This window comes from Gopherus flavomarginatus, chromosome 4, assembly GCF_025201925.1.
Source record: "Gopherus flavomarginatus isolate rGopFla2 chromosome 4, rGopFla2.mat.asm, whole genome shotgun sequence".
Taxonomy (NCBI): domain Eukaryota; kingdom Metazoa; phylum Chordata; order Testudines; family Testudinidae; genus Gopherus; species Gopherus flavomarginatus.
In genome coordinates this window covers 94,945,266-94,964,998 of record NC_066620.1, presented here as the reverse complement: position 1 = coordinate 94,964,998, position 19,733 = coordinate 94,945,266, and the positions used below count along the sequence as shown (strand labels likewise).

At 41.4% G+C, this 19,733-nt stretch overlaps 1 protein-coding gene across 1 annotated transcript in view; it reads left to right on the top strand.

The window, feature by feature from the left end:
• Positions 1-674: 674 nt before the first annotated feature.
• The window catches only part of SLC22A3 (solute carrier family 22 member 3), a 41,898-nt gene continuing 22,839 nt past the window's right edge, over positions 675-19,733 (top strand). Inside the window, exons 1-3 of the mRNA XM_050949108.1 lie at positions 675-1,322; positions 14,767-14,870; positions 17,141-17,295. Coding sequence (XP_050805065.1) covers positions 906-1,322; positions 14,767-14,870; positions 17,141-17,295 — 676 coding nt within the window. The 5' untranslated portion in view covers positions 675-905. The remainder of the gene's footprint in view (positions 1,323-14,766; positions 14,871-17,140; positions 17,296-19,733) is intronic.

The window sequence follows — 19,733 nt, the reverse complement described above, 5'->3', positions numbered from 1 at the left end:
GGAAGTGCCACCCACCGAGAACCCACCTTGATCTCTGGCCCCCACAAATCCCTGGCCCCTTATCAACTAACTAAATGTATAGCTCCTCTGGGAAAGGAGAGAGCAGGGGATGCTCAGATACTAAGATGAATGAGGCCGTATAAAAACCTACATAAACAGGTCAAAGCACAGATAGACCTATTTTGAAAAGAAGCTTCGACATTTTGGGCATAGGCTACCTGACAACCTTTCTTTAATTATAACGTAGAAAGGAAAAAGCAGTTCCAATAAAAGCTGCACAGATGGCTCAATAGCGCTTTGGATGAGCACTAGAACATTGCTGCAGAAATAACTCCTGTGTGCCGAAGGGGAGACTTCATAGTTTTTTATGAACATTTCTGTCACTGCCACTCAGAATGCTGACAGCATCGCTCATTGCTACTTTTGCAGCAGCCTCCTCTCAGTTATGTTTTTATTTAACACTCTGCATTTTTCTGGCACCCCTTTGCAAAGACAACTGCAGTACACCATTGCCTGCAGAACTGGTGTTTACTGCATGCCTGTCCCTAAAGAGTTAATTGTTTTTATTACATAATCTGTTTAACATTCTGGATAGATAGGAAACACACGCCCCCTTCTCTCTTACCGTATGTTTACCCACTTTATACTGCTCTCTTAAACTGCTGTGTGTAAGCCTCATGCCTCTTGACATACTGTAACGCTCTGGGTGGGTCTGTGGAACTTTGCTCTGTTCCAAAGCTGCTTATGCTACTGGGATTATGTGTGTGTGTGTGAGGAGAGGGAGAGGGAGAGAGATAGTCCACACAGATACGGCTACAGAAAGCACTAGCACTAGTTACAAAGTTTGAAAGCTGTTGACTCTGCCATCTCTTGGATCCCTCCGAATTGAAAACCTACTGCACACAATGCCGTCTTTTGATGAGGTTTTAAAAGAAGCTGGGGAATTTGGAAGGTTCCAAAAGAGGGTCTTTTTCCTCCTTTGCCAGACAGGCATAACTTTTTCTTTTCTATTTGTTGGAGTGGTATTTCTTGGGCAGGCACCAGAGCACTATTGGTGCAGGATCCCTGGTGCAGCTGAATTAAGTGAGAGATGTGGCTGGACCCTTGAAGAGGAACAAAACTATACTGTGCCAGCTCTGAACCTGGTGAACAGGTTTTCCAGTGGCCAGTGTGAGAGGTTTGACATAGAGTGGAATAACACCTCTGTGAGCTGTGCCAACCCACTGTCCCACTTTACTAATCGCAGTTTGGGCAATGTGCCACTTACTTCATGCCAGGATGGCTGGGTATACAAACAACCCCACTCAACGATCGTCAGTGAGGTAAGGGAAATCAAAATTTTCCAATCAGTGTTTTCATTGTCAGAGAGGGATTGTAAAATAAAAATCAATTGCTAGAGCAATACATATGGAGTATAGATGTTTTTGATGAAAACTTTATTCTTGTCCCATTAAAGTTTCTCTGAAATTTCCAACATAATCAGGATATTGAGTATTCTCAAGCAGCAATACCAGGGTGAGCTAATCTGAAAGATCTTTAGTATTGACTCTCTGGAGCAGATGAACTCAAATGGGGATACTGCTTTCTTGCCGCTGTAATGCTGGACTAAAATAAACAAAGAGTAATGTCATTGCAACTGAGGCATTAGAGTGGTCATTTAAGGGCAGGTCCTTGGCTGATATAAATTAATGTTGCTCATGTGACTGCTGCTGATTTATACCAGCTCATGATCTGCCCAGTTATATGGACATTATATAATTTATTTGAGTAAGCATTTAGACTTACTAGTAATAAATAATTAGTATCTAACCACTTCTGTGTGTCCTGAGCCTAGATAAGAAAATAGAATTACGTTGGTTGTCATTAAAAATTCAGATTTTGCCAAGAGTTACCACACACTGGGTATCAGAAATGCCAGAGTTATTTCCTGTAGAATGGAAAACTGCAGTCACTCCATTACTCCTTTTGTGGTATGTGTTGGCAAATACAGTTATTCTTTATTGGGCTGCAAAAGGACAACCAATAAACTGTGCTAGATCTTGATTATAGACATGTAGTCGGTGCAGTACAATGTGACTCTAATCCATAGACTCAGCACTAGAGGTGCATGTGTATATAAATAACGGTGATAACTGTAGTGCTCGGAAACACCATAGCTAAAATACATTTACATAAATTAGGTACGTAATCTTCATGAAGTATTGTATACTGTATCAAAACCACCACATGATTTGACTGCCATGCCCATGGTCCTGCAATCTTCCCATTATTATTTATTTGTATGTGATGACCAGGACCTGGGAAGTCATACCTAGTGGTTGGAGAAGGAGTCAAGGCAGGTCAGGTACCAGGAGGTCAGATCCAGGATAGACCCAGAGGGCAAACCAAGAGTCAAGTGTCAGTAGGCAGGCCAACTCAGATACTGGGAGGTCAGAGTTCCAGGTATGCCAGAGAACAAAAGCGAGAGTCAGGCGTCAGAAAGAAAACTAACTCAGGTACTGCAAGGTCAGAGTCCACAACAGGTCAGAGGGCAAACTGAGAGCTAGGAGGCAGGCAGGATCAGAAGCTGGAGTCTAGGATCTCTCACAAGCAGGAACTGGAGCAGAGATATGCAGGCAGTCTATGTTGTTGCTCAGACAGCTCCCTTTCATGGCTTCCTGGTTTATGTACTGGTATCAGCCAGTCAGGGGACTTTCTGAAGCTGCCACTCCAGTCCTGGTTGTTGGTACTTTCTGCCAAACCCAGTCTCACAGGGTCTTCCAATGGGAGCCCAGCCTAAGCCTTCTATGGCAATGCAGACGTATCAATAGCCCTAAGCCCCCACAGTTCCATCCCTGCAGGTTCTCACATTATATTACCATGGTGTCCCAGTCCTGGATCAGGATCCCCTTGTGCTAGGTGCTGTACAAAGAGACAGTCCGTGACCCAAAGAGTTTATAGTGTCATCCTCCTCCCCTCAGCCCGTCTTGTCATCAGTTGTTCTACTTTGTCTCTTCTTAGGTTATGACATCTTCAGGGCAGGTAATTTTCCTTATACGCATTCCGTAAAATGCCTAGAACACTGTATGCCCTGAATAAATGTTAAATAAAAGCAAATGAGCGTCCCTGGAGATTGGTAACTGGACACAGAGCATCCACCTTCAGGTCATAGAATCAAAGCTAGTTCAGGTTAGCAATAACTGAAAACCAGAATAAGCTGCTGAATGCAAACTGTCTGCAATGTGTCGGTGTCATTGCTTACTCCCTGGCAGATAAGAATCCACACCTCAAAAAACATTAATCACAGCGTTCACTGAGTAGATTTATTTGCTGTCTCAGCAATGGATTGAATGCGCAAGGAAAATTAAATATGTTCAGATTCCTAGGAGTGGCTATTCCAGGTGAGGGCTGAATCTCACTGGCATGGGAAACTTGAACTGCTACCTATGTCATACTTGTCCGGGAGACGTACAGAGAAATTCAGCCTCCAGAGCTTTCAGTCCAGAATCTTTCATGAACAGTATCATTTAACTGACATTATTTTTAAAATGAAAATTAGGAGTGTGTGTGATGGGTGTGTGTGTGTATAGGGGGGGTGAGATTACTTTTTTGTCCATGTTTTTTCAGCTGTTGACCCTGATGACTGTTGAAAGTGAGTGAGCAAAACAGCAATGTAAAGCTTCACTTAGAGTCCATTTACAGAAGCAGTAGGTAAAAGATTATACTGTATCTGATGCAACCACTATGATTTTGCATCAGCAGCAAGAATAAAAAACCTCCCTGCTCACTAGCTAATGCATAGAGAAAATGAAACTTGTGGGTCGTCAAAGCAAGTAGTGGGAGCTGAAGTTCAAAGTTCCGTTGCAAACATCTTCAGGCTGTACCACATTCACCTATGTGTTCAGCAGCACGCATGTAAGTGAAAAGCAGGGCTACAGGGAAAAAGAAGGTGACCAATGGAATGGTGAATGGGAACCTTACAGAAATGCTCCAGATGCACGTGAACAAGCTGCTGAAAACCAGCCAAATAAGAAGCGTGGTTTTGATTTTTCACCACCGTTGCCTGCCAAATCCTCTACCAAAAATAATAATAAGAAGGAGGTTGGATGGCTCAGATCGGTGTGGGAAGGAAAAGTCATTGGACAAGAGTGCTCTTACTGACTAATAAGGAGATTTTCAAAGGCATGAAGGCGGTTAGGCATCCAGCTCCCATTGGACATGACTGGAAGTTGGGTACCTAATTGTCCTTTATGCCTTAGAAAATCTACCCCCTAAGCCTCTGAATATTCTTCTGTAAAATAAGAGGTTCTTGTACAATGCCTAAAGACAAGGACATAAGAATAGTAATAAGCTAGAGAGAATCTCCTTCTTTCCCAGGTGACCATATGGTATACCAAGTAGCAGCATTCACAGGACTCTTTTCAAAGGTCTGATCCAAAGAGTTCTGGGATCAGTAGAAAGACTTCCATTGACTTCACTGGGCTGTGGATCAGGGCCCAAGAGTCCAGTCCCTGTAGCTTGGTTCTGGCTCCAACATACCTAATTATCAGCTTTACTCATTTACTAAGCAGTGACATAGCAGGCAATTCACAATGTAAATATGTTAAATATAACACACTTGGAAAGGGAAGACCTAGTTAATCCTAAGCTAGGACTTCGATAAAATTTAGATGAGAAATCAAGTTAAACATAGTAGTGTCCTATCTAATTTGACCGTTTTCAAACAGCTACCCCTTTTCTAATGTGCCTGCTCTTTCTAAACCCTCCATTTTTATATAGATGAACTGTTCTTTTTGTACTTTGTTTAAACATGTGTTATTTCATATCTGATTAAGTTTACTGAGAACATGACCAGGGAGACTAAATCAAAAGGATGATTTAGCATAGTAATCTGAAAAGCAGATGTTCGTGGGAGGGAGAGACTTGAAAAGCAGCAATGCTGAAAAAAATTTGCAGGGGGTTATTAGACAGCAAATTAGGCACAAGTTTGCAATGTGATACAGTAGCTCAAAGTCAAATGCAAACACAGGCTGCTATGCAAAGATGTCACCCCACAGAACAGGGGTGTAACAGTTCCATTCTATCCAGTTCTTATGCAATCACACCTGAAATGCTGCATTCACTTCTGAGCACCTTATAACCAGAGAGATAAAAATGATCTGAGGACTGGAGGGATTGATTTGTGAGGAATTATTAAATTAATGAAATATGCAGGGCAGGTTTTTCATCTTTGTTCTGATCCCTTCACACTGCTATGGTGGTGCAAAAGGGTCTGGATCTCTCCGTGGGAAACACCTGAATATAGTGTCAATTTCTATTATTTTATGTCTAGTTAAATAGTTAAACTGTTTCAAAATAGTTCCACAGGCAGCTTCAGTTACTGTAACCACTAAGTAAAAGTAATTGTTTGGTTTGATGGGAACTCAGGAGCTGGCACATAAGTAGCACCTGAAGTGCCTGATGCCTATTCCTTTGTAGCTGGATTAATTAAATTACATCTAGGGTAGGTGGCTGGAAGTGGGTCCTTTCACAATGAGGTATTTTGAGGAGAAGAAGGAGAGGGAGTACAGAATCCACTATAACGTCTATTTACCTTCTTCAGGCCCTAATGATAGGTGAACCAGCAAAACCTAAGATTCATTTATAAAACATTCTTGGTATCTTATGGAGGTACAACAGCAAGTCCTCTTTCTCCTTGCCACTGCAATTTGAAGTTTTGCATATTGTACCAGGATGGGTTGTGGACTCTACAGCTTTGGGTCATGCTTTTCCTTGCAGGCACCTAAAATCAGACAGAGTTGCCTTACAAAAGGCAAACCCATTAACTCTCAGTACATAATGCAGCTAGAGCCCTTTAGCTCCCTGATCCTGAGGTGCAATAAAGCTAGACAAAGTAGTGATCAGAATGATTTTAAGATGCAGATTGCAGCAAATGCACTGAAATCAGTTTGACTTTATCTGTAAAACCTCACAATTCCACAAATGTAATTGTTTCCTTTTTAAGAGAACACACAAAGCTCAGTGAAATTAAGTATTTGGGAAATATCCCCAAAATAAAATCAAATATTATTTCCACTTGTTTTAATTGAGCTTTTGTTACTCCTCATGAACCGGGAAAAAGAAACTAGTTGGGTCAGCAGTAGGTTTGAAATCAAATGGCTTGTCAGATTTTGCTGGGAAAGGGAACTGTAGAGGAGATACAGACCTTGGCCTAAATTCATTCCCCATTTATGGCAGATGATGTCAGCATAAATAATACGGGGGTCCAGACTGCATTTTCTTAGGAGTGGGAGTGAAGTCACTAAAAGGCAGTTCCGCAAATAAGTGGTGCAGGCTGAAAAAAGGATGTGGCTAGAGCTGCAAGAGGGTGCAGTGATTCAGCAGCTCCATAGAGTGGACCAGAAATCAGAAAGAAGAAAAAAAGCTGAGCCTAGATTATTTCCACTAACTACGGATAAAGGGTTGGAAAGGGTGGATAATTTTCGCCAAACATTTTTGGCAATGATGACACCTAGTGGCATGTTAATGGATTATAGACAAATCTACAGATTCAGATGCCAGCAGAGAGAGTAATCTACGGATTCATCAACTGCTAATAGCAAAGCTGGTGTGTTCCATACTGAATAGCAGCCTTTACTGGCACACGTTTAGCATAATGAACTGATTCCAATGTGGCCTCTCAGCAACACTTTCTTATGAAGAAAGTTATGTAATTTTGAGACTTGGCAACAATTCATTGCCCAAGTGTGAGGTCTGAGAAGGACAAATCATCACCAGAACACATTATCCTACTACACTTGTTGCAAATAAATCATCATGCTCTGATACTTGGCAGCTGTCTCAAAAAACCCAGACAAATATTTTCAAAGGGATCTGTAACCGGTTCAGTAATGTTTACCTAACAACTTTTACAGCATCTTAAAGCAGTGAATAATATGACAGTCAAAGCTTTGGTGGAGACAAAACAGCTGTTCCTTTTTCTATACTACTCCAGAAGAATTAATTCGACATTACGGAAAAGCCCCCAAGCCTACACTTAACATGATCAGTACATCTGGGTTAATATAAGAAATCAGTGCTACTCTTTCATATTATCATGTAAGGTTTGAGGAGCAGTGAGAGGACGGCGGGAGCAGACAAGGGGACTGATTTAGTGCCAAGAGATGGGTTCACTACATATTCTCAGTAAGGTTTCCTCCATATAAAAATGATTGTGCTTCAGGTAGGGCAGATCTTCACAGCCCCATTCATTTCAGTAAACCTGCACCAATTTACACTGGATGAGAAGCTGGGACATTGACTTCCAAGGTTTGATAACTGTTATTTTCTTCTATGTTTGCACAGAGTTGGGATGAGTTTATAAATCTCTTCTTTATTTTGCCAGTCTGGAGTCAGCAGTGGTAATAAGAAAGGAAAAAGTTTAAAAAAAGAAAAAGGAAAGGAGGCCTTTTCACATTAGAAAGCTTGGTATCATTCTGGGTGGTTCAGCCAGCAGATCTACAAGAGATTCAAGCTGGACCTTGAAGGCATGTATGAAAATTCAGGCAAAAACAAAATCAAAACCAAACAAACCCCACTACTCAGGTTCTTGTAACACAGCAACTTGAGAGTGAAGTCTGATCCACCGTTTTTCTTTGTCATTATGGAGTTCCACTGGTGTGCTCACCTCTGAACAAGGTAGAGTAGAAAATCTGCCCTGAGGAGGTCTCTTAGCACATCTTGTTCTGATAAAACAAAGAAAAGGGGCTGTTCTCCTCCCACCTCTGACTCCAGAGCTGAATCAGTTTGAAGTTTGATTTCAGTGAAGCGCTGGTGAAAAATGCTTTGGCGAATGAGAGAATCAATACACCCCTAAAGCAAGTAGAGACTGGGTAGCAACAGTCTGAGCTGCCCCAGGTTGCCCTAGCAATGTACTTCCGCCCTCCCCTGGAGGCACCACCTGCAGAACTGAGAGGATAAACTGGTCTTCTATTAATACTACCAAGTAGGATGTCCATTTTGCTAGTGGTTTTTTCAAATGGACACTTGTTCAGCCAGAACTGGGCTGAGACCTTCAATTCATTGTAGACGGGCATAGAAAAACACCTAGTATTGGTCAATTAATTAATAATAGTTTTAAATCAAATATTTACTTACTCACCTGTCTTTTGTGAAGATTAGTTGTAACTGACTGTACAGTGCTTTCAGATCCTCAGGCCAAAGGTGCAATGCTTCCAGGTTCTCTGATGAATTATTATCATGTGAGGCAACGCAGGATTGAATCTGGGAAGACAGGGAAAAGTATACACGGTGCTGAAGGACTAAGGCATGAGCTTTCTAGCATCCCGCTCCGCACCGGAACAGAAGACTGTCCTTAGTTGTATCACAGAGACAGGGGGCCCAATCCAAAGCTTATTGAAGCCATGGAAAGACCCTGTCAACTTCAGTAGCCTTTGGCTCAGGTCCCAAATCACTTGCACCTCTATACAGAAAAGCGAGGTGCTGCTGAATACCTATAACTCCCATTGTCTTCAGTCCTTGAACTACACAGAAAGATTGTGAAGTACTTGCTATCCCCTAACTCAATCTGAGTGTCAGTCCAAAATAAAAAATATCTGTCCTCTGACAGACGTACTATGAGGGGAAACACTGTAATAACCATTTCATTTTCCAGGTATTAGTCATGACCTTGACCTTCTCAGTGCTCATTTCAGACCCATCCTCCTCCTTTGTTTAAAGGTTATTTCAGCTGTGAAATCCTTAGGCATATTGGGGATTTCCTTCCCTCTCTTTAGCGAGATAGATAATTTAATAACCTTTTCTTGGCTAAGTAAAATAGGCAAAGTAAACTAAAATGGTCCCAAATAATTGCACCACAGTTAAAAAAAAATACATTGGATGTTGGTCTGAATGTCTGTTTGTTCAATGGGTGGTGAGAGCATTTAGCACCTTCCAGGCATCTGGCTCCTCACCAGGGTATACTTTCATCTGCTACTATCTGGCAGCTCCAAAGGACTTGGTGGGGGAAGTATTGACATCAGCTTTCCCCTCTTCATTCCTTTATTTATAACCCAGTGCAGGTGAGAGTCATGGCACTGTCTTGAAGTAGGTGGTTTCTTCTCTCCTAAGCTCCTACCTCGACTGCTCGCAGTGACTGGTCTCTGCACTTGTCACTGGAGGTGAGAGCAGAGGAGTTCAGATTGCTACTGGTTATGAATTCATCTACCAGGCCCTTTGTAGCCATTATATTAAATTGAGGAAGAATATAGTTCAAGCATATAATGTGAAAATGTGCATTTTGTTACGTACTGTATGGAAACTGTGTTAGCAAATGAAGTGTGTAGCCCACAAGTTGTCAGTGCAGCCCTCAATGTTGTAAAATGTGGACATCCCAGCCTTAAGCAGTGCATTATTGTGTGTGTGTGTGTGTGTGTGTACAAGTGGTTTCTGACACACACATCAACGGATGCTGAGGAGCTGAGCCTGAAATTAAAACCTATCTACTCAACTAATTTCCTCTGGATGTTAAGTCTTCCATTTGAATTAGACTCAGAATAGAGGGGCAAAGTTCTGCTCTGGGCCTGAACTTGTCCAAATTTTGGGGAGAAAGGGAGCACAGTGGCTGAGAGATAGAAAGGCACATCTTCAAAATTAGATGTGAATTTAGATCCAAACTTGCCCAGTGTTTGTGAGATGCTCAGACCTGTGGTTTTTGGTTTAGACCACCCAGAGTGTGACCTCTCAGAAATCTTTTATAGTTTATTTTCAGCAGACGCACTATACAGCTCCGATTTCACAGGGCTGCCAAGTTGGAAAGGTTAATAAGAAACAATGACAGATGACGCAAGACTCATGAGGCCCAGGCAGAAAGGGCTCTGGATTTTTGGATTCTCTACATTACTGGCCCTGGACACCAAGCAGAAGATTGAGAGTGAGGCTTGTGACCCCTCCATTCTGAAGCCGATATTTTCTGTTCCCATGCACAAAGAGCAAAGCATTCCTTTCAATGCATGTGAGCCCAATTTGTGAACAGTTATTCACAAAAATAATTTTAGTGACTTTTTGGGGACTACATAGGTAAGTAACTGCTCACCAGCGTTAGCAAAGGTTCAGTCTGGACCTTAGGTCTTTATAGCTACAGAACAGATACAGCCTGGTACACTTCGGCACATTTCTGCAGGGATCCCTGCTAGGACTGAGAGGGTGGTTGGGGCTCCAGTCATAGAATCATAGGTCATCTAATCCAGGCCCCTGCACTCAAAGGAGAACTAAGACCATTCCTGACAGGTTTTTGTCTAACTTGTTCTTAAAAACCTCTAATGACAAAGATACCACAATCTCCCTACGCAATTTGTTCCAGTGCTTAACTATCCTGACAGAAAGTTTTTTCTAATGTCCAACCTAAGCCTCTCTTGCTGCAATTTAAGCCCATTGCTTCTTGTCCTGTCCTCAGAGGATAAGAAGAACAATTTTTCACCCTCCACCTTGTAACACCTTTTATGTACTTGAAAACTGTTATCATGTCCCTTCTCAGTCTTCTCTTCTCCAGACTAAACAAACCCAATTTTTTCCGATCTTTCCTCTTAGGCCATGTTTTCTAGACATTTACATTAGACTTTTACATTACCTTAAACCTTTACATTCACATTAAATCCACGCGTTTTTGTTGAGGCATCCAACCAGGGTGCTAGTTGCTAGTGAATGTTCTGAAATGGGTTGATTCTCCTAAGAACTAGACTGAAATCACCAATTCTTTTCATCCAGGCCACCAAACAGCTTTCAGATGGTGGTAACTTTCAGACATTACCAGGGGTGAAAGTAACTTAAAAGTCTTACCATGTGGGGTTTCAGGTGGAAGGGATGGGGCTGGGGGTCAGCCTCCCCCAGCCAGCCCTTCCGTGCTGCCTGGCCCACGCCCCCTTGCGCTCCGGCCGCTGTAGCAGTATCAGCGGCGGTGGCCGGGAGCCCCAGGCCCTTTTAAATCTCCAGACCCCAGGGCAGCTGCCCCTTTTGCCTCCCCCTTATAGCTGCTTGGGGGGTGGAAGGGAAGCGACATTAAAGCACTGCCGCAGCAATCCTTTAACGTCAACTGTGTAAGGGTCGGTACTGATGGCCATTTCTTACCAGTATGCCATACTGGCCTGTACCAGCCCACTTTTACCTCTGGACACTACCAAACCAAGCCAAGGGTGGTCTGGGAGTGACGGGCTGTAGAACTCAAACGATCCTTCGCTCTATAGACACCTCTATGTTAAAGGTTAACTCTGTTAATGAAAAGGATGAAGAAGAGCTCTGTGGAAGCTCTAAAGCTTGTTTCTCTCGCCAATAGAGATTGGTCCCAGTGATGATGGAACAATTTGTATAGTGGGGCTGCTGAGAGCCATTGGACCAAACTGCAAAACCTGTATGTGATGGAAACCACTTCGAGCCAGGGTGCGGCACCCCCAGTTCTCCTAGTTCCAGCACCTATGGTTTGTTCAATATAAGATATTACCCACCTTGTTTTTCTATATATCCTGGAACTAATGCGGCTATAACAACACTGTTTATATAAAAAGCATTTAAGTAGAACTGCACAGACAAAAAATTTAAAAAAACGGAGCCAAGAATTCTTAGCTACGGCAAGAATATTTAAATATATGGACCCGAGCAAAACTTAGGATTGACTTATAAGGTATCAGTTAATTTACTTAAGCATTTTACACTATAAATCCTTTTGAGAGTACTCACAGTGCCTTACTGTTATCCATTGTCTCTTGTTTCATGGAAAACACAAGTGATTTAAAGTAGTTGACTGATATTTTAAGGCAACAGTTTATTTCAACTGTCAGCTGCAAATGTATGTTGAGGTACAAGGGTATTGTAAAGGAAGCATATTTTCCCTTGTCTCTTTGGTGCACTGTCTCTGCCCGGCTCTTCATGTCAGGTTGTTCACTTTTTCTCTGTTTATCTTACATTTGGATTAACTTATTTCAAAAATAAATATATACTTTTAAAAGGATCAAGCTTATTAACTTTCCAAGGCAAGGAGCCCATCTATCTCTACAGACCAATCCTTCAAGCTGTTCCATGATGGAAGTCAACGGCGCTCTATGCAGGTGTACAGGGGTCCGCTAGCGCAGAACAGTTTGCAGTACTGGGGCCTGTGTTTGTAAAACATCTAGCACAGGAGGGTTTTGGTCCTGACTGGGGCCTCTCTGAGTATTATCAAAATATTAATAATAATGGGTTGGATTTTTCCAAAGCACCTAAGGGACTGTTGACTTTCACTGCAGCTTATGACACTAAATTACTTATGATGTGCTTTTGGAAAACCCACACAGTGTCTTTAATACCAAAAGGCACCACAAGACAACAGCCTCCAAACTGCTAAAGCATGGGACTGAGAGTGTCTTTGGAGCTTAGGTGTGGTGGAGGCTCCGTAATGAGAGAAATTTTGCCCTAGCAGAATAGGCTTGAAAAGTATGGCTCACATTTTCAATGAAGTCTCTACATCTGCACTTATAATTCTGTCCATGCCAATGATTCATGAGTCAAAGCAGGATACTTAGACATCTGTGGGCTCAAATTTATAGGCTATGGACCTGGTTCTCATCTCAACTATGCAGTTTTGTGCCAGTGTAATTCCATTGACTTCAGTGGCCACTGTTCCTTATTTACAGCCAAGTGAATGAGATTGGAATCCAACTCTGGGTTTCAAAAGTGGCACTACAAATGCATATATGTGAAAAGTGAATTTGCTTTGAATTGAAGTGTTCAGGTATCTTTGTTTCTCCTGGGAGAGTTGAGACATGGGCAATAAGCCTGATGTTAATTTCAGTGTTAGAAAAATGAGGTCCTGAATGCTGAATTCGGATGGTGGAATTAAAGAAAGTGGATTTAAAATTAATTAGTTTTAAAATTTATTTATGTATAACTTAAGTCTGCCTGTAAATTCTGTTAAGGATTTGAGATCAAAAACATTTCCCTTTCATGATATTTTTATTTTAAAAATATTTAATTTTAAATCCTTTTCATTCTGTGCTCACAATAATCCATTATTAGCTCTGATGAGACTAACTTTTTTACTTTTTCTGTCTATTTTACTTCTTTGATTGCAGGGCTTATGGACAGAAGTCTTCTGTCAGGGCTTTCGGCTTTAAGAGCAAGCAATGTTGTAAAATCCCAAATAGGCCTTCGTTGCATTGGTCTCCTTAGTGAGGGGCTCTTTACTGCAATCCAACACTGAACTCCTTTGTTCATTTGCTAGCTTGGTCTCTCTCTTTAAGACCTTGACCTTACATGGTGCTGAGCAACTTTAATTCTCATTAAACAACTTTAAGTTTCGGGGACTATTGGTCCAGATTCTTTCCGGCAGTTGTTTCCAATATATTTCCGGAAGAGTGTACCACAGAGGGTGACTGCTCCCTGACTCCATCTAGCCCCTCTTGGCTGGTCATGCTCCAAGATATCAGGTAGAGATCCATTTCCCAGTGACTGGTAGAGTGACTTCCACAGGGTCTGTTGGAGAGAGGGAAGAGGCTTACTGGTGCCATCCTTGCTTTTCTTTCACCTACAGAAGATCAGCTGGCTCCGTATTTTTTTACTCTATTAGCTAGTTTTAAAAACCAAATAGGCTGTGTGTGCCTGTGTGGGTGTTTTCAAACATTCCTCCTGAAATCTCTCACTATGTTCTTGAAAAAACTGTATGTAGTGGGACATAAGCACTTAAAAAAATTGGATCACTTATTTAGGTGCCTAAATATGGATTTTAAAGCTTATCTTTAGACTGTTACTTTTAAAAACCTTGGCCAATGTGAAATAGAAGATGTCTTCATTCTATCTAAGTACTTCTATGCCCCACCTCCATCACTGCAGTATTTGAGCACCTTCATCTGATATACATTATGAGTGTGAACTTGAAATACTAAACGCATTGCAAATGCTCTGTACCTCAGTTAACTCAGCTGTAAAATATTATTATTAATATTATTTATTACAGCTCATCCTTAGAAATTGTGGCTATTTCTAGAGTGCTATTTAGTAAATGGCTAAAACTGCAGAGAATATTACCTCAGTTTATTCTTAACTTCGCTTTTGCCTAAGTCTTCATTGTTGATAAGGACATTCCAGACTGAGATCAAAAACTCCTGACTCCAGTAAGGTCTGCAGGACTTACTTAGCTAGGTTGGCATGTAATTGTGCTCCACGATCCTGTAAAGTAATTGCCAACAAAATACTATCCACACAACAAATGAATTTTTAATTTGGTTTTATTTTTGTTTCTGCTCTCTTTCCCTTCCTCCCTCCTCCCCCATGAATTCTTCAGATGAATGCAGTAGCAGCATTTTATCATCCTGTAACAGCTGCTGCAATATAAAGAATTGAAGGGTCTGAGAAAGCTACAGCAAGAAAAATATTTTCAGCATGTCAAAGATTGGTTTGACATTTGTTTTCTGCACCCTCGCAGGTCAAGTAGCTCTATTTTTGCCTAGGAGGCACTAAGAAAAAAGTGTCTGTGCTAGATCTGGAACCAGACTGCTAGGGATACAGGAAGTCTGTGAAATTCAAGCGTTATTGGAGCAGCCTGTATTAGCATCGTCTTAATAAATTTCTTTTAAAAAGGAATGTTTGAGATGGGATGGTGATGGATGAGGTGGTAAAAAAACGAACAAGCTTGAAAGTGGTTTCTCAAACACTTAGTGATCAGGTTTTTGCTCAGGCATTTTTTTGTCCTGGAGCAACACAATTGCTAAAATGTTTTGCTTTGAGGAAAAATATTACATCTCTGTGGGTGAATGTTAATATATCTCTTGCTTGTTCCCACAGTATAACCTTGTGTGTGCCAATGCCTGGATGCTAGATCTAACACAAGCTGTTCTCAATCTGGGGTTTCTGACAGGAGCATTCACTCTAGGCTATGCTGCAGACAGGTACAGTATGTGTGTTAATGCAAGTCTACCTTACAGAGGCAGAACATCTTGCACTGTAATCACCGTATACAAACATTTGAAGATTGGAGGTTGAGTTCCATTCCAATAAGCAGGCCCCAGCTCACATAAACTTAACTTCCTAAGTCTGTAAAATTGGTCTGGAAACTTCATGAGATTTCTAGTACTTCCTGGTCCTGTTAGGACTTAAAATAGCATGAAAAGAGCCCTTCTTGTGGTATTTCATAATTTCTGTTCACATTTGGACTCAGGAAGTACAGAGGAACACAGAAATGAAAAGCAAGCATTCATAGAGAGTTTCGGGGTTGGCAATTTCGGAGGAGGGCATAAGGCCATTGATGAAGAAAGCAGCTCCTTTGAGAGAGGAAGAAGAAACTCAGTGCTACAACCCTCTCAGTTCACACATAAAGCATACATACCCATATGTTGACCACCAAGGTCATGGTTACGGCTAGTCTTCAACATTCTTAGAGATGACTGAATACTGCAAAAAATGTGTGGATGAAATCCAGTCCTGTAAACAGGGCCAACACCAGAGCTAAGCACTACTTAAGTCCAACTTTCCCTTCAAAATAGGAGAAGGAAGCCTTATTTTAACGAATTAAGTCAGAATTAAATGGTGTGCAGTCCTCATGCCAGCCCAAGGTACAGGGGTGAATTTCACTGTAGATGAATATTTCTTTGATTTGAAAAATATATTAACCTTTGCGGTTTTGTGCTCCTTTTCTATTTGCTATCCATGAATATCCTAGTAGGTGATTTTATTAGGTAGAGCACACAGAGAATATTCTCAGATAAAGCACTTTGAACTCCTAAACAAAAACAGTTACAATAAAAACCTCATTGTACCGAGAATTATGGTCATCCAGTAGGGGGACAAACCTACCATGTGACCTATGTGTCCAATCAAAAGCAAATAGTACAACTTTTGCATACCGAAGTCACACAACAAAGCTCTCAAATATGGTAGAGAGCAAGGATTATTTGCAAACATTCTTAAGTGAATAATTTTTTTAAAAGAATCCACTGAAGAAATTTTTTTTAATCTTTACACAGACAATTAGCAAACAGAGGGAGAGAGAGACAATAAATCATTGGTTCAAAGTATTCGCTTAGCTGCGTTCAGAATAAACGGATTTAAAGCAAGGTTAACACTGGATGAAGACAACATTTCAGGGCAGCAACTATAAACTAGTTACCTCATGATCAAATCAGCGAGAACCATGATGCTTGTAAAATGCCTTGACAGTCTTGAGTGAAATGATAATAGAAATAATTTATATTATTATAGAATTACACCTTAGCCACAACATTTGGATCTGTAAATGTCTCTTTTACCACAAAGTTCAAAGGGTTTTACCTAGAGCTGATAGAAGAATTCCACTTATTTTTCTTAGGATTTTTTTCAAGTCATTTTGTTCTCCTCAAAAACAATTCCACCCATCCAAAAACAAACCTGAAAAAATATTCAAAAATTGCTTTTGTTAAAAAATATTTTTTTTGGTTTCTGGGGTTTGTGGGGGAGGAGAGGTGTTAGTTGGTTGGTTTTTGGCCAATAAAAAAAAAACAGGAAATTTTGAGCAAAAAGAACGTTTTTTATTTTGATCAAAACTATTTTTTATTAAAAAAATGACTTTTTTGAAAACTAACTCTAGTTTGGGCCTGTAGTTAGCTTTGGCTTATCCATTAATATTGTTGGGATAAAATGTTTAAAATTCAGTACTAATGAATACAAAATTAAAATACTGGAAGATAGACATTATAAGCTCTAAACAGAATATTTATGATGCTGCTTCATTTGCCATTCTAGTAAAGGGTAAGACATTTCCTACACAGGGTATGACTGTACTTAAAATAGGCAGTTTAAGGGAATAATCATGCACATGTTGAAGTCAATAGCAAAAGTCCCATTTATTTCAATAGGAGCATTCTAATTTCTATAATTTAAGTGCACCATGCAAAATTAGAAACTGTTTTCTGAAAATGTTTAGGCCCAGTTTTTAATCACCACTTTAAAAGTGGAGACTGAGAGGCTGAGATTAGTATCCAGGAGGAAAGAGTTCCAGTTCCTAGGAGCCAGTACAAGAAAGACTCAGATAGCCACCATCGTAAGGCCTAGTGATGGGAAACCTTACAAGACTGATAGCATCAAGACAAGACTTAGTTTGTGGCTGGAATTGAAACCTTCTCCTAAGTCAAGAAGGAAAATGTTAGTCATCTTTCAACATTTTCGCGCTCTTTTTTTTTGGCAGATATGGCAGAATCCGTATTTACCTCTACTCCTGCCTCGGAGTAGGGTTATGTGGCCTCGTTGTGGCATTTGCACCAAATTTTTCCATATTTTTGATCTTTCGCTTCCTACAAGGTGTATTTGGAAAGGGAACCTGGATGACAGCCTATGTTATTGGTAAGAAATGTACTTTTCCCCTTTTTTGGGTGGGGAGATAGAGGGAATGGATGCTGGTGGACAGACTACCTGAATGTGAAGCCAGGTGAGAACTACAGAGTTGTTCACCAATGATCTGAGGTGAAAGGAACCAATGGGGAGAGAGCATCACTGAAACATAACATAACCCTGATGCAAATAGCCCACCCAGAGCCCCTCTAATAACTCTGATATCTGGCTGCTCAAAATCAGCTGCCAAGTGATCCACCTCAATGCTCCATCCCGGAGAAACTTTTCCCCCTTAGCTTCACAAATATTATGCAGAGCACAGCAGGCTGCTATGACCATGGGAATATTTTCCTCATTGAGGTCTAACCTGCCAAAAAGACAGCAGCAGAGACCCTTAATCTACCTAATGCACATTTAATGGACATTCTGCAGCTGCTGAGCCTGTTGTTGAAGCACTCCTTGCTGCTGTCAAGGTTTCCGGTGTAAGGCTTCATGAGCCACGGGAGTAAAGGGCAGGTAGAGTCTCCCAGGATCACTATTGGCATTTCCACATCCCCTCTTGGAATATTTTGGTGTGGAAAGAAAGGCCCTGCAAGCAGCTGTCTATATGGGCCAGTGTTTCTGAAGATATGTGCACCTTCCCTGACAACCCCACAATTATGTCAGTGAAACAACCCCAGTGATCCACCAGCACCTGCAATACCATAGAGAAGTAGCCCTTTCTGTTGATGTAATCTGTTGCAAGATGGTCTGGGGCCAAAAGTGGGATATGTATGCCATCTATTGCCCCACTGCAGTTAGGGAATCCCATTGCTGCAAAGCCATCCATTATTTCCCATACATTGAGTTACAGTCCTTCAGAACAGGAGGCAATTAATGGCCCTGTACACTTGCATAATCACAACCCCTACGGTGGACTTCCTAACTCCAAACTGATTTGCGACTGACCAATAGCAGTCGGAGTTGCCAGCTTCCACACAGTGATTGCTACTTGCTTTTCTATCATATGGGCAGCTCTCATTTTGGTGTTCTTGCACTACAGAGGAGGGGCAAGTTCCACACAGTTCCAGGAAGGTGGCTTTGCACATCTGAAAGTTCTGCAGCCACTGCTCATTATCCCAGAGCTGCATAACGATGCAATCCCACCACTCAATGCTTGTTTCCCAAACCCAATAGCGATGCTCCACTGTGTGCAGCTCCTTTGTGAATTCTAACATCCATCTTGAATTGTTTCTTTCCATGGCACAGAGCAGGACAGAAACCGCTGATTCATTTTCAGGTGTGCAGGACATGAAATACTGCAGGATTGGCTGTGTTGTGTTCATAACAAGAGTGGAGAGCAGTGCAGGATTCATGCTATCAGGAAGAGATGGCAGGCACACAGTTTACAGGGGCAGCTGAAGAGTAGTTGGAAACTCATGGAATAATGAGATGGAGAAAACTGCATCATGGGATGGTGAGCCTGCACCCATGATGCACTGTGATCCATTCCCAGAACTCTCAGCAGCAGAAGGTGGTGAGTTGCACAGTGGGATAGTGACCCATGGTGCACTTCTTTCTCTGTTGATACTGGAGCACCAACTGTGGATGCACTCCACCAACACAAGGAGCTTTGTGTGAACATGCACAAGCGATGTAATTACAGTGGTTTATGAGCGTCGACATAAATTAAGTCAACTTAATTCTGTAGTGTACATATAACCTTGGAATGCAAAGTCCCTTTTTCAAAAGTGATGTAGGTACTTAACAGCCTAAGGGCTTGTCTACACTGCAGCTGCACCTCTGTAGTGCTTCAGTGTAGACACTACCTACACAGATGGGAGAGGTTCTCCCATCTGTGTAAGTAATCCACCTCCCTGAGAGGTGGTAGCTAGGTCAATGGAAAAATTCTTCCATCGATGTCTTAGGTGGCTTAACTATGCCAGTTAATGGTGTTGATTTTTCCCTGAATGACGTAGTTATGCTGACCTAATTTTCTAGTATTGACCACACCTTGGTCAGTGTGATTTATTTATCCCTTTGCTTTACCAGTAGGTACGTTTAAGGCTGATCAGTGGCCTAAGTTACTATGCATCTGACGAAGTGGGTATTCACCCATGAAAGCTCATGCTCCAATACGTCTGTTAGTCTATAAGGTGCCACAGGACTCTTTGTTGCTTTTATGCCTCATATATCGATCTATAGGGAACATACACCAATACATTGACTTGAGTACACTTGGAGGTTGGTTCCTGTAATATTCTGAAGATATACCCTTCAAATTATTGACACGGTACTTTGGAACAATCCAAGAAGAGGCTGCCCCCAAAGAACCTTAGATTTTACACTGAACCAAGTTTTTACTGGGACAAGATTTTGGGAGTTCAATGTATACAGATTGAGTCTGTGAGCCTTGATGTTAAGGAGCTCTCAGCCACCAGTGATACAAATTCCTCTGCATCTGCACAGGG